This window comes from Cokeromyces recurvatus, assembly GCF_025118155.1.
Source record: "Cokeromyces recurvatus strain NRRL 2243 chromosome Unknown BX663scaffold_34, whole genome shotgun sequence".
NCBI lineage: Eukaryota > Fungi > Mucoromycota > Mucoromycetes > Mucorales > Mucoraceae > Cokeromyces > Cokeromyces recurvatus.
The window spans coordinates 195,159-208,635 of NW_026251420.1; the positions used below are offsets into that span (position 1 = coordinate 195,159).

The 13,477-nt window shown below is 31.2% G+C and overlaps 7 protein-coding genes across 7 annotated transcripts; 4 read left to right on the top strand and 3 right to left on the bottom strand.

The window, feature by feature from the left end:
* Nucleotides 1-888: 888 nt before the first annotated feature.
* On the bottom strand, nt 889-2,036 carry BX663DRAFT_522895 (uncharacterized protein). Its single transcript, XM_051529446.1, has 2 exons — nt 1,267-2,036; nt 889-1,213 (listed from the first exon to the last, which is right to left on the bottom strand). The coding sequence occupies exons 1-2, from the start codon at nt 1,990-1,992 to the stop codon at nt 1,085-1,087; spliced, it is 855 nt and encodes a 284-aa protein (XP_051379017.1). The 5' UTR covers nt 1,993-2,036; the 3' UTR covers nt 889-1,084.
* A 25-nt stretch (nt 2,037-2,061) lies between these two features.
* Nucleotides 2,062-4,556, bottom strand: BX663DRAFT_522901 (glycoside hydrolase superfamily). Its single transcript, XM_051529447.1, has 4 exons — nt 3,218-4,556; nt 2,676-3,112; nt 2,417-2,593; nt 2,062-2,343 (listed from the first exon to the last, which is right to left on the bottom strand). The coding sequence occupies exons 1-3, from the start codon at nt 4,309-4,311 to the stop codon at nt 2,556-2,558; spliced, it is 1,569 nt and encodes a 522-aa protein (XP_051379018.1). The 5' UTR covers nt 4,312-4,556; the 3' UTR covers nt 2,062-2,343; nt 2,417-2,555.
* Nucleotides 4,557-4,828: 272 nt separating this feature from the next.
* BX663DRAFT_522904 (GTP-binding protein ypt1) lies at nt 4,829-5,775 on the bottom strand. The gene is made up of 4 exons (XM_051529448.1): nt 5,733-5,775; nt 5,504-5,624; nt 5,379-5,426; nt 4,829-5,315 (listed from the first exon to the last, which is right to left on the bottom strand). Exons 1-4 carry the CDS (start codon nt 5,744-5,746, stop codon nt 4,887-4,889), a joined length of 612 nt encoding a protein of 203 aa, XP_051379019.1. The 5' UTR covers nt 5,747-5,775; the 3' UTR covers nt 4,829-4,886.
* A 280-nt stretch (nt 5,776-6,055) lies between these two features.
* BX663DRAFT_555360 (uncharacterized protein) lies at nt 6,056-6,421 on the top strand (the record flags this gene model as incomplete). The annotated part of the gene is made up of 2 exons (XM_051531612.1): nt 6,056-6,164; nt 6,339-6,421. 2 exons carry the CDS (start codon nt 6,056-6,058, stop codon nt 6,419-6,421), a joined length of 192 nt encoding a protein of 63 aa, XP_051379020.1.
* A 2,680-nt stretch (nt 6,422-9,101) lies between these two features.
* BX663DRAFT_522911 (uncharacterized protein) lies at nt 9,102-9,500 on the top strand. Its single transcript, XM_051529449.1, has 3 exons — nt 9,102-9,120; nt 9,163-9,364; nt 9,423-9,500. The coding sequence occupies exons 1-2, from the start codon at nt 9,107-9,109 to the stop codon at nt 9,317-9,319; spliced, it is 171 nt and encodes a 56-aa protein (XP_051379021.1). The 5' UTR covers nt 9,102-9,106; the 3' UTR covers nt 9,320-9,364; nt 9,423-9,500.
* Nucleotides 9,279-10,132, top strand: BX663DRAFT_522912 (uncharacterized protein). The gene is made up of 2 exons (XM_051529450.1): nt 9,279-9,364; nt 9,423-10,132. The coding sequence occupies exon 2, from the start codon at nt 9,497-9,499 to the stop codon at nt 9,968-9,970; it is 474 nt and encodes a 157-aa protein (XP_051379022.1). The 5' UTR covers nt 9,279-9,364; nt 9,423-9,496; the 3' UTR covers nt 9,971-10,132.
* A 1,954-nt stretch (nt 10,133-12,086) lies between these two features.
* BX663DRAFT_533069 (translation protein) lies at nt 12,087-13,396 on the top strand (the record flags this gene model as incomplete). Its single annotated transcript, XM_051530502.1, has 2 exons — nt 12,087-12,617; nt 12,716-13,396. 2 exons carry the CDS (start codon nt 12,087-12,089, stop codon nt 13,394-13,396), a joined length of 1,212 nt encoding a protein of 403 aa, XP_051379023.1.
* Nucleotides 13,397-13,477: the final 81 nt, after the last annotated feature.

Here is a 13,477-nt window from a genome sequence, read left to right on the forward strand (position 1 = left end):
ATTTTTTTTTATTTTTTTTTTTATTTTTTTTTTTTCTCGAAACCTCGATATTGTCTTAAACTTATGGAAGCCAATTCTTTTAAAGAAGGGTACATTTTTCGACTACATAATAATGTAACCATTAGACACCTAAAGACTACAAAGTATACATGTATGCATATATATCCAACTCAAATAACTTACCTGCAACTAATACTCATATATAAAATAAGTTTACAACAATCAACATTATTAATTTAGATAAATATTAAGCAGTGTAATGGAATGCCATTTTATTTTACTATTATTCATGTTATGCGCTTTATATATACTATATAAAAATATGCTATGCTTATTATGAGTAAATACTATTTTGAGTTATTAAATGAGATAGGATGTGTATCCATCTTATTCTGTATTCAAATGTCGAAATATTTTATCCGCATAACTTATAACGCTATTTATGTTATGATATGAAGCCATTACAAATTATTATAAGCCTATATACACAACAGATATTTATATGTATGATTTACAATATTATATACATATATAATTAGTTAAGCTAAATAAGTAATGTACAATGGGATATACAACTAAAACTTTACTATTTTATTCTTGATTGTTTAATGTCTTTCAGTAAATCCTAAGCTTCTTTAAAAGTTCAATAGATCAGTAGCGTGTAGACTCTCCACAAAACTTGCAATAAAAAAAAAAGTATATTCATATTTTGCTTTAGAATCATTGATTGTCTCGAATGTATGAAAAGACGCAATACATATAATATCAAAAAAACACAAAAAAATACCTTCACTAATGACTCTTCTTCATTCATTCATTCACTTTTGTAATTTATATCTTAACCTTTCTCATATTATATAATTCGTGTTATAAAAAAGTACAAAATATGCTAACACTAATTTATTTATAAATAGTTTACTATTATCCTTTATTCAGGAGGATAAGATATTCTAGCAAGATTAAAAAAGTATTCATATCTCCTACCTGATTTATATATGCATGCATGCATACATACATTGTTATTCTGATAGTATTTGCTAGAAGGAATACTACAATTGATAATTATACTGATATAATAACATCTTTATTGAATTAAACAGCTTGATTTCGATGTTGAATTCACTTTTAAACTTGCTGAATCCTTTTTCCCTTTTTCCCAGTTTGCTTGAGATTCTAACCCAATCATCATATGGTACTCTGCATACGCATATGCCTACAAATGATAGTTAAGAACAAAGATCTGGCTTATGCTATATAGAAATTTACCTTTGCCCAGGCTTCCGCCACCTCTGGTAAAAATTCTTTTCCTAATCTTTTTTTTAGTGCCTTTAAAATGGCAGATCCTGCTAACAGTAAATGCTGCGATCTCACATTATAAGTGTAATGTCTTGCACCTAACATCCTTAACTTGTGTAATAAAAGCTCGACATCTTCTTCTTCTTTTTCTTTTTCCGTTTTGATATTTATAGTAGCTGTCACTAACTCGGGAAACGTTTTAGCATTCGTCTCCTTCCTCTTGCGTGCATTTATTTCTTGTATTGTCATAACTTTATCATTAGCTGACGCTGTTACGCTCGGAGCACGAGCGATATAAGAAATTATACCTGCAAATGCTCGAGCTTGTTGAAAAATATTGGTAAAAAAGGATTGTAGAGAAGGATCAAGTTTAAATAGGGCATCATAAAAGGCTAATCCAAATAAATGACTTGATGAGACATTAGGATCATCACCATCTAGACGGATTTCTAAGATGCGCTCCCAAGTATAACGGACAATGTCTATATCAGCTTGTGTAGGTGGTGTCTCATTAGGATAGATGTAGGATGATGTAATCACTGGCGATAGTGGATCTGGAATGGTTGACATTGGCTGAATAGCTGTTGAACTAGATAATGAAAGTGAGGGTGTTATTTTTGTTGTATTTGACCTTGATTTTGATGCTAAACTACTATTAGAACAGATTGATTTGTTATCTTTGGCTATTGGTATCATATTTAATAAAAATAAAAGGTATTTATAGTGGTATTTTTTTTTTTAAGAAAAAAAAAAAGAAATTATGCAGTTGTATTAAATTATTATGGCTTATTCAAATATTAATAATCATTATAATATGATGACGGTGTAGATTGAATTAAAGATCACATATCACCGCGAATAAATATTTATAATGTCAAGGTCTTTTCTTTCTCCCTCTCCTTCTCTCTCTCCTTTCTTTTTTTTTTTTCTAATTGACGCGTAGATAATATCCTCTACAGTATAGTAGTCATTATGGGAGAACTCTAGAATTACAAATATGATTAATAAACAAAAGATCTATACTTGTTTCAAATTAAAACTAGAAAAGTACATTCTTATTTTATCACTTATTGCATTTGATATTTTATCAGTTTCATAATCTACTAACTTCTCTCTACAGCTGCTTTTTTTATATCAATCGATATACAAAGACATATTAACACTACAGAGCAGCAAAACAAAAAATCGATAATAGAATACTAAAATAATAAAAAAAGGAAATATTTCATTTAATTATCAAAGAGGTTTCAAATATAATATTAACAATCCAGGTAAGATAAAAGAAAAAAATCGGAAGGTAAAAAAAAAAAAAAAAAAAAAAAAAAAAAAAAAAAAAAAAAAAAACTAACAAAAATGAGTTCTTGCATTAACGTCAACAGGAGCAAATCCTTGTTCCCAAGCTAGGGAATAATCCCAGTGAGGATTTACGTGATCTTCGGTTTTATAAGTCCAAAAGAACCATCCAAGACTTGATTCATATGCATCCATTTGTTTTTCCAAAAATTGTAACAAAAATTGCTTATAATCGTTTGTGAAATTTTCCCAGTCATCTACACCTTTACAGGTACAACTAGGACAATTTGGATTACTATCTTCTTCATAAGTATTATCATATCGAGCACCAAAACCTATACCGTTTAGGTATTTGGCACAATCATTCGTAGCAAGAGAAAATTCGCCAACCATCATAGGTCCAACACTTGTAGACACTTCTTGAAGATCTTTTTTCCATGCATTGCAAGGGAATTCGGATTGAACTTTTTTTGGCATCGATACCAAGTCATTATTAAAAATTAAATACAAATGTGTCTCTATAGTTATTATGCGAGTGGGTTTTTTTTTTTTAAAAAAAAAAAAAAAAAAAAAAGGCTGTTAGTGAAAATAATAACACTATAAAGGTTGATCTTGACACTCACCCAAGATAGTATTTTGAAAAGAATTCTTAAAAAAACCAGCCCATTGATTTAAAGGCATAAAACCATCGTGAAAAGATAAAAGAGGACCTAGAGTCTCCTTTAAGGCCTTACGAATTTGATCATAAACTGTATGGTACCATTTTTTAACCTGCTCTGGAGGAATTGACATCATGGCCGGCTCATTCAGGACACCAAATAAGGTCACTACATTGGACCATTCAGGAAGGTTAAAGAACTCTACCATGTCACTAACGATCTTTGTTGTTCGTTTAGCATTCGTAGTCCCATTCGTACCTTTCAAAAAGCCAATAGAACCTTGACGTCCAGAATGATTCCAGCCGTTTTGAGAACCCGGTGCTGTATGCAATTCAACCATGACACGCAGTCCGTACTTGCGAGCCCATTCAATACCTTTCAAAAGATATCGCCAGGAGAGATCAGGAACATAGGGTTCGTCATCAGTGACGCTAATAGCCCAATGACCAACGGGGATACGAACATGATTAAAGCCCATCATGGCAATCTTCTTAAAGTCAGCCTCAGTAATAAAGGTCTTATAGTGTCTCTCAAGTTGACTTTTGGCTTCGATGGGCCCCAATTGTTTACAAAGAGTCCATTCATCAACGATCGTCACCGTGTTATTAGTCATCGTTTGTTCAAAGATACTAGGCGTAATGAAGGGTTCAAGTACTAGCCAGCCACCCAGGTTAATACCACGAATACGATCTTCAGCATTATAACGGAATTTTTCATTCAAGGGAGGAGTTAAGCTGTTAACTCGAGCAGTGTCATCAAAGGAAATAGGAGAGTCATGATCCGTCGTAAAGGAAGGTAAATCATTTGCAGACTGTTGATCTGTGCGATTCTTATTGATACCAGCAATTGTTAACGGCAAGACCAGAAGAATAGAAATCAAAAAGACAAACATAAAAACAACCCCTATTCTTGAGATCCACTTGGGATGGCGTTTCATAAACCGTTTAAAGAATATGTTATCCTTGTCTTTATCACTTCCTTTTTCACCATTCATTTCGTAGTTGGCATCATTCAGTTGATCTACTATACCAGTACTGTAAGGAGAGCGACGATTGTTGGGCATCTTCCTAAGTGCCTCTCCTAAATCAATTACATATTCAGGTCCAGTAGGACTGTTAGTAGTAGTAGTAGTACTAATAGGTCCCTGTTCTTCAGCATTAAAAGAAGGATTGGAAATAAAAGTAATAGGTTTCCCAGGCCTTTGTTCTGAGTTTATATCTTGAGGAATTTTAATACAAGTTATGTTAGCAAGTGATTACATTATAATTAACACTTACTCTTCTGCATTGATCAGAAATATATGAGAACTCAAGATATCTAAATTTTGTTTACTTGCTAAAAAAAAAAGCCTTTTAATTTTTAGAAGTTTGTATCAAAAGAGATAATAAAATAAAAAAAAAAAGAAGAAGAAAATAAAAATGTATGAAATCACTAAAAATGTAAATGATGATATTGCATAGCTGTCTGACTAAAATTCTTAAATATTCAAATGTCCGTGCGCGAGTTTTATTAGTGAAAAAAAAAAAAAAAAAGAAAGGGGTTCACTCAAATTAAAATTTCAACAATGAAGGATATTTATTAAAAAAAAAAAAAAAAACAAAAAAAAATTATATATGTGTATATATATACCAAGACAATTTAACAACATCCACCATTCTGCTTAGGTTCAAGAGAAGTGCCTTGGCTAACTTTAACAGTAGTCTTAGCTTGTGATTGTTGCATAGTAGAGCCCATTCTATCCTTAATCTGCTTAGCCATAGTCAAGAAGGCTTGCTCAACATTAGTAGCATCCTTGGCAGAAGTTTCCAAAAGGGGTATTTTGAGTGAATCAGCAAATTCCTTTGCTTGTTCACTGTTAACAACCTTCTTATCAACCAAATCACTCTTATTGCCAACTAACAATTTATTTACTCCTTCAGCAGCATATCTATCAATTTCCTGTAGCCATTGCTTAACATTATTAAAGGAGTCCTCATCTGTAACATCATAAACGACAATGATACCATGTGCACCTCTGTAATAAGATGAGGTAATAGTACGGAAACGTTCTTGACCAGCAGTATCCCACTAATTAAAATAAGAAAAATGAATACAAAATATTTTTTTATTTTTTATTTTCATGTTTCTTACGATTTGAAGTTTAACTGTCTTGCCTTCTAATTCAATAGTTCTAATTTTCTATTTAAAGAACACGTAAATATGTTTAAAATAGGTCATCTTAAATAAATAAATAAATAAATAAATAAAAAACTTACAAAATCAACACCGATAGTTGAAATGTAGCTTTCTGTATAAGTATCATCGGCAAAACGAAGCAAAAGACAAGATTTTCCTACACCAGAGTCACCAATAAGTAAAAGCTTAAAAAGATAATCGCTAAATTAGTAAAGAACATAATTAGTTTAAACAGTAAAAGAAAAAAAAATATTTTCGTTTCGACCAAGAAAAAAAAAAAGGAAACGAATAAAAACAAAAAAAACTTACTATTCGGGATTCATGATTTCAAAAAATAGATGAAAAAAAAAAATAGAGATAAAAAAGAAAGAAAAAAAAAATATGTGTATTTTTATTCTGAGCGTCATATGCTGTGTGCACCATATCAATACAGCATTACAGAACACTTTTTTCCCAAAACTATTGGCACATTTTTAGAAATAATAAGCACATTTTTTTATTTTTCTTTGGCACACATTTAATTTTAAATTCAGCACAAATAAAAAAAATAAAATAAAATAAAATAATAATTTTTGACACTGATAATAATAGTGAAGTAATGAGATCTTTTAATTAATTAAATCTAATTAAAAATGAGCTTACAAATTTGCTATGAAGATGGAAAAGGCGATGCTGTCGATGAGTTTTGTAACAATGGTATTCATATGGAAGCTGATGATGAAGAACAATTCCCTCTTGACAGTATTACCAACTTTGATGAATATTTAGATCTTAAGCATCCTGAATGAGAGCAAAGGGACGCCAAGGAGATGTTAAAAAACATCATGCCCCCTAGTAAGAAAAAACAAAAAGTCATTTATAAAAGGTAAAGCGAAGATATAAATGAGCATTTCTTTTATTTAACTTATGATAAAGACTTAACACCAAATAAAGTCAGAAAGGAGCTAAATATGGCTCGTCGTACTGCTTACAACTGGTTCGAAAAAAGACTGGGATAGATTTGAAGATAATATACAATCTGATGAAAATAAAAGAAAAGCTAACAGACCAGTCACTTTATGTCTCAAACGTCAGCAGTCCTTGGAACAAATGTTCAGAGATTTCCCTTCTGCGATCTCGGATCAAGTCATGGATAGTCTAGTTAACAAGTTTAAGGTTTTAAAAAGTCTCTAAGGACCTCAGTTCATCAATTTATCACTGAAAAGTATGTTTTATCTTTTTAAAAAGAAAAAGATAAAGCACACTTTTATTCTAAAGAAAGAAGCTCTGCTGAAAACAAGCAAGCAAGCATAGAAAAGAAATGTAATTGAACTCAACGTTGGAAGAAGGTTGGCTTGGATTTTGAAAGTAATTGTGTTTTTTTTGTTGATGAGTTTGCATTTTATGTGAATCTTAAAAGAATGATAGCCTAGTCAAAGAAAAGAGTGTAAGCTAAAGTTAGTCAGCTAACAACAAGAACTAAAACAGTAACAATTTTAGATGCTATTTTTTTCTTATGGCGTAATCACTATAAAATTAAGAAGACCAAGGATACTCTCTAAGAAAAGAAAGACAGCAAGAAGAACGACAGCTACAGCTACTGACCATTACCTTAATTTTATTGCAAGTGTTTTGAATGGCAAAAAGATAAAAATAGAGAATATATATATATATATATAAAGACAAGTCTATGAAAGCTTTATATAGTTTATTGAAGAAAAAGATAATGCAAAAATTGCACTAGGGAAAATGAAGATGGTTATTTACCTTGTAAATAATATTAATAAAAATATGATCTTGGCAAAGCAAAAATTAGCGTAATAAAAAGAATCCGAATAATTACTGCTCTCAATAAAATAGGTTTATTCTTTTTTTTTTCTTCCTGAGCTGTCGTTATTATAATAAATCATTGCGTTTGAAGTAAGTAACATGTCTGTCTACATTAATTCGTAGTGAAATATTCTAGCTATAACAATACCAATTATTCATATAGCTACCATTACGAGTTATTATTACATAATTGTTGTATATAATATGTATAACTTATAAACAATTATATAATTGCATATAATAGTCATAATTCTATTGAAGAATACTAATCATTACATAATATATGACATATTCATTATTATCAATCCTCGAATATTCTAAAAACGACTATTATTAAAACTAAATATTGAATAAATAGTATATCATAAAACACAATATACCAGTTTTATTTGAATAACCCATTTAGGCTTTAATAAATAATGGTTTATTTCTATTAACTTTGTTATAAAGCCGACTACAATCATAACAAGCTGCCTTAAGACTGTTGAGGTCTTTTATATTTCCAATCAAACTTCTGGGCTCCTTCAAAGAAACTAATTTCCCAGCTCATCGTCTTATCCTTTTCAGTTCTATCTTGTTTGAGCTTCTTAATAAACCCCATTCTTTCTTCATAGTCAGAAGCTATTGCTTATTGCTGATAGATGTCTTCCTTATTTGGTTCGTCAGACTTTGTTTTCTGATAATCCCTGAGGTCTTCCTCCGTATAAAGCTTATCAGATTTTTTTTTTGTTCCTTGACATATTTGACATACTATGGTACATGTTCTGCAATGCTACCTTTTTTTTTTTGATGTAATGCTCGTCGTTCAAGAGTCATAGAATGTCTTCATAATTGTGCGCAATAAGTATTATTCAATTGCTTTAGTTCATTTACAGATCGAGTATCCTGATCAAGAATGTTTCCATATATATCAAGAGATATATGATATAAAATATCCATTGTTGAGTTGGTATTTCTCAGACCCAGATTTATTGAGATGGCTCGGCTTATGAAGAATAGTCCAAAAGCAACGAATGAATCTAAATTGGAATCCCGGGCAATATGATCTTTGGGCACTATTCTTATCGATAATACACTATCTGTCTACCCACGCATCATAGGCAGCTGTAAAATAAGATAAATCGTCACACTTTCTGAAAGTTTCTTTGGCAGAGTCCTCAACTGATTCGGTGCATACTATTAAAATGATTGACTCTGTATCCAATCTTTTATACGCTTGAATGCGGTATATGACAACCCTCTTCATAAATATCTTATTCACAGTACTTCAGGACTCTATGATGATAGATAGGCAATCTTCGTCAGCTTTAGGAACCAAGACTATATTGCTACATGTTTCATTTGGCCGATCAGGAGAATCATTAAGGTAATCATTTTCTGTATTTAATAGAGCTTTAGTATCAACATTCCTTATGAAAGGATACCTCAGTATTTTATTTTATTTTATTTTATTTTTTTTCGGTAATCTATTCTATTCTACCATGAACTGATTCGGATTGAACATTTTGTGCCGTTAAAATAAATCAATGTTATTAATTAAATTTTAAGCTCAGTATGAAAATGGAATATTTTTGTAAAACAAACATGCGTTCATGATTACCTTATTTCTACTAAAGAGCGAAGTAAACCAAAAGAAAATAAATTTCATTTTTTTTTTTTTTTTTTTTTTTTAAATCTTTTCTTTTCTTTTCTTTTGTTTACTAACAAATAAAATGTATCAAAGAGGTGAATCTGATTCTTATCAAGGTAAATTATATATATAAATATATTTAAGTTTATAAAAAAAAAATAGTAAGTATGGATTAAATAAACAGGCGGTAATTCTCAACAAAACTATGGCTATGGTCAGCCACAACATCAACAAAATTATGGCTATGGTGAACCACAACAACAACAACAACAAAACTATGGCTATAGTCAACCACCACCCCAACAACAAAGCTATGGTTATGGTGAGCCACAACAACGACAAAGCTATGGTTATGGTGAGCCACAACAACAACAGCAGCATAACTATGGTTATGGACAAGCAGAGCAATCCTACTACGGTTATCAAAAGCCTGATATCTCTCAAGCTGCAAGATTAGCTAAGCAACATGCTCAACAAGATGATGATGATGATGATGATGATAGTAAGTTATAATGACTAAAAATTGTATCAATAGTTAACTGATTTATTTCGTTTTTTAGAGGAAAATCTTTTTAGCTCTATTCTTAGCAAGGTCTTCGACAGAGATGATGACGATGCTCCACAAAAGCAACAAATGAATGAACATGAGGCACAAACAGCTGCACATGCTTATAATCAAATCTATAATCAAAATAATGGACAACCAGGCGGACACTCGTCACGAGATTTAGGTTCTGCAGCTGCTATGCAAGCTTTCAAGTTGTTTTCAGGTGGTCATGGCGGTCAGCAACAACAACAACAACAAAGTGGTGGCTCTTCAAATCAATTGATTGGTTTAGCTATGGGTGAAGCTATGAAATTATTCAAGGCACAAGGTGGTAATGCAAGTGGTGCTAACAAGTCAGAAATGCTTCAATCTGCTGCTATGATGGCTATGAAATTATTTATGACGCAACAACAGGGCAATAAACCACAACAACAAAGCAGTGGTGGATTAGGTCAAGTTATGAGTATTTTGAGTAGTCTTAGTGGTGGAGGTCAACAGCAACAACAACAACAACATAGTAGTGGAGGAGGTGTAGCTAGTTTGATAAATAAGCTTTTCTAAAATTTATTTTCGATAAAAAATAAAAAATTTTTATGGGTAAATGAAAAAAAAAATTGGTTGAATATGAGGGGAAAGAGATTTTTTTTTTTTAATATGCATAAAATTGCTTGTTTGTATATTTTCATAATAAATGCTCTTGTCCAGTTTCTGAATAACATTTAACTTGTTGATGGCTACAATAATATTATACTTGGGTAGGATAAAGTAGTATATACATATATAATAGATAATTTTAGGTCTTCCCATTAGAGATAGATAGTATATTTCTTATCGTAAGTGTTATTGTTAAGGATAATTTATCAGGGATTGCTCCAAGTACACAAAATCTAGTAAATATACCAACAACTAGAAGGGTGTAGTTATTTCCTTGTAAAGATATTGTTATAGGGTCCAGCGGCGTCAATACAAATGTGATTCCATGGAGCATTAGCATAAATTGATTTTAATGGATGATATTTATGTTTTGACAATCGGGACAGTTTTTTACTGTGTTAAAAGTATCTTCTTTAAGTTTTGTTCAATGAATTCATTCATTATGTAAAGCTGTTAATATAGCTTGAGCATCACGATGTCCTTCTAAATGAGTTTTCATAAGTAGACTCAGTCTTTCTTCCAGTGCTGGTGTTATTAAATCAGCAGGGCATCATCACACGAGATGTAAGAATAGATCCATTGTCGTTGACATTTTTTTGTCTTTTTATTATAATATATATATTATTTGAATTTAAATTGATAGGGTATTTATAAGAATTGTTAAAGAGGTCTGAGATAAGATGTGAATCAGAAAAATGTTAGTTACGACTGAATAAGATATGTTATAGATAATGAAATCTTAGAAGCTTTAATAATATTTGATGGAGTGGATCAAGAAAGTTTCAGGAAAATATAGATAGAATTCCTTGAATAAATTTATGATCTGCATGTTTAATCAAGAAACATAACACTATAAGTCGGCTCATGACAGATAGTAATAAATGCCTTCTTTCTTTAATGTTGTGTGTGTGTTTTGGCTATCTCTCAAATCTCATATATGAAGCCCATTCCTCGTTTTCTATATTTTATTGAGTGTTAAAAAATCATGCTATTGGCCCCTTTTTTCCTTTCCTCTAACCAGTATTATTATGCTGTATCCTATATATTCTTAGTCATAATACACACCATGACTCATTATCCATTCTAATAAATAGTCTACTGCGGCAAATCTGTCATGTTCTTCGTTATTCCTTGTTGTTATATAAATTATTTTAAACTCAGTAAATCGACCTCCATTTATAAAACTATGCATAATAGTAAAATGATATTTTATTTTATTTTATCTTATTTTATTTTATTTTATCTTTAAGATTATGGCAATTAACAAAGATAATGACCATAATATACATTATGAAGGTATGATGGATGAAGCTACTCTATTAGCTTCTGCGCTTTATAAGACTTCTCTAAATGAACATGACAATGTCAACGATTTACTTGATAATCTAATTAAACATTCTAAACATGATCCTACTGAAAAGAGTCTAAAAGTATTATAAATATATTGAATTATTTGAAAAAAAAACCCAACTTGTATATTTATACTTTTTATTATTGTTATTTTCTTTCAATAGGAAACATTATTAAATCCAACACAAGAAGATATAAATCATTTGACGGATATGATTTCTAAACGTATGGAAGAGGGTCGAGGAGAGACATTATTTGAAATAGGTTTAGAAGGTAACTTGAATAATTTTTATGGGTATATGTAATACTCTTGTTTAATTACTTTTTATTTTATTTTATATACGTTAGAGGATGGAACAAATATGAATTTGACTAAAGAAGATTATGCAACTTGTTTAACGACTCTTAAAACAGTCACAGATACTTTAGATGCAGACTTTGCAAACATAGATGATCTTAACGAAAATACTCATATACCAACAACACAGTCAAACACAGTAGCTCATTTAATGATTCGAAAACGACCTAAATCTGTTGAGAATTTATTGGAAATTCGTATCGCTGTTCTTGGAAATGTAGACGCAGGCAAGGTACATTGATTTTTTTTCCTTTTTATTACATAAAAATTCATTTTTTTTTTTTGTGTGTGTGTGTATATGTGTTATAGTCCACCATGCTGGGTGTCCTCACAAAGGGTATTTTAGATGATGGTCGTGGAAAGGCTCGTGTTAATCTCTTTCGTCACAAACATGAAATTGAATCAGGTCGTACTTCTAGTGTAGGAGGAGAAATTCTCGGATTTGACTCATGCTCAAGACCTATTTTACACACTAGCACCAATAAAAAACTAACTGCAGGATGGGAAGAAATTACTCGAAAGGCAGCTAAAGTCTTGAGTTTTGTTGATCTTGCAGGTCACGAAAAATATTTAAAAACAACTGTGTTTGGTATGACTGGATCTGCCCCAGAATTTGCCATGTTAATGGTAGGCGCCAACGCAGGCATGATTGGTATGTCCAAGGAACATTTAGGTCTGGCCTTATCATTAAGTATCCCTGTTTTGGTTGTTATTACGAAAATTGATCGATGTCCTGATCATGTACTTCAAGAAACATTAAAAGAACTTGCTACCATTCTCAAGTCCAAATCATGTCGTAAAATACCATTATTTATTGAGAATAATCATGACGTTGTTATGACTGCTGTAAATATTTAACATTATCATGAGCTTCCCTCTTTTTTTTTTTTTTTTTTTTTTTTTTTTTTTTTTTGACTAAACAACTAAATCTTCTTTAATAATAGCAAAACTTTGTTAGTGAAAGACTTTGTCCTATTTTTCAAATTAGCAATGTGACAGGTCAGGGGCTCGATCTTGTTCGCAACTTTTTAAATATTTTGCCTTCTTTAACTCAATATGCCGTTACAGAACCATTTTTATACGAAATCAATGAAACTTATTCAGTCCCTTTTGTGGGTACTGTTGTAAGTGGTATTATTAAATCGGGTGTTATCCATGTAGGAGACAAAGTTCAATTAGGACCTGATTATAATGGTCAATTCGTGACAACAACCATTAAAGGAATTCATCGAAAACGAGTGGCGGTACCAGCTGCTAAAGCCGGTCAGTCTGTTACTTTTGCTCTCAAAAATGTGCGGAGAAATACGGTTCGTAAAGGCCAAGTCTTGTTACCGTCTGATACATCACCGCATTGTTCAAGACGATTTGAAGCTGAAGTGTTAGTACTTTATCATTCAACTACAATAAAATCCAAATATCAAGCAATGGTCCACTGTGGTGCAGTTAGACAGACGGCTAGTATTATTCTTACAACAACAACTGAAAAGGAAGTACTTCGGACTGGAGATCGTGCTAAAGTTGTATTTGAATTTGTCAAGAATCCTGAATATTTAACAGTCGGTACTCGATTGATTTTCAGAGAAGGGCGAACAAAAGGTGTAGGAAAAATTACTAAATTACTTTAGCATTGGGATGTAAAAAGCATTTTTTGATATGCACAAAAAAAAAAAAGTCAAATAAAACAAAATGAAGTCTCTTTTTAGCAG

Coding starts and splice junctions, on each gene's coding strand:
- BX663DRAFT_522895 (XM_051529446.1), bottom strand. CDS start 1,992: ATGATACCAATAGCCAAAGATAACAAATCAATCTGTTCTAATAGTAGT. Junction 1,214..1,266: donor TGGCGGAAGCCTGGGCAAAG/GTAAATTTCTAT, acceptor TATCATTTGTAG/GCATATGCGTATGCAGAGTA.
- BX663DRAFT_522901 (XM_051529447.1), bottom strand. CDS start 4,311: ATGCCCAACAATCGTCGCTCTCCTTACAGTACTGGTATAGTAGATCAA. Junction 3,113..3,217: donor AATTCTTTTCAAAATACTAT/CTTGGGTGAGTG, acceptor TCGCATAATAAC/TATAGAGACACATTTGTATT. Junction 2,594..2,675: donor TTGGGAACAAGGATTTGCTC/CTGTTGACGTTA, acceptor TTTTTTTTTTAC/CTTCCGATTTTTTTCTTTTA.
- BX663DRAFT_522904 (XM_051529448.1), bottom strand. Junction 5,427..5,503: donor CAACTATCGGTGTTGATTTT/GTAAGTTTTTTA, acceptor TTCTTTAAATAG/AAAATTAGAACTATTGAATT. Junction 5,316..5,378: donor AGACAGTTAAACTTCAAATC/GTAAGAAACATG, acceptor TATTTTAATTAG/TGGGATACTGCTGGTCAAGA.
- BX663DRAFT_522912 (XM_051529450.1), top strand. CDS start 9,497: ATGAATGAACATGAGGCACAAACAGCTGCACATGCTTATAATCAAATC.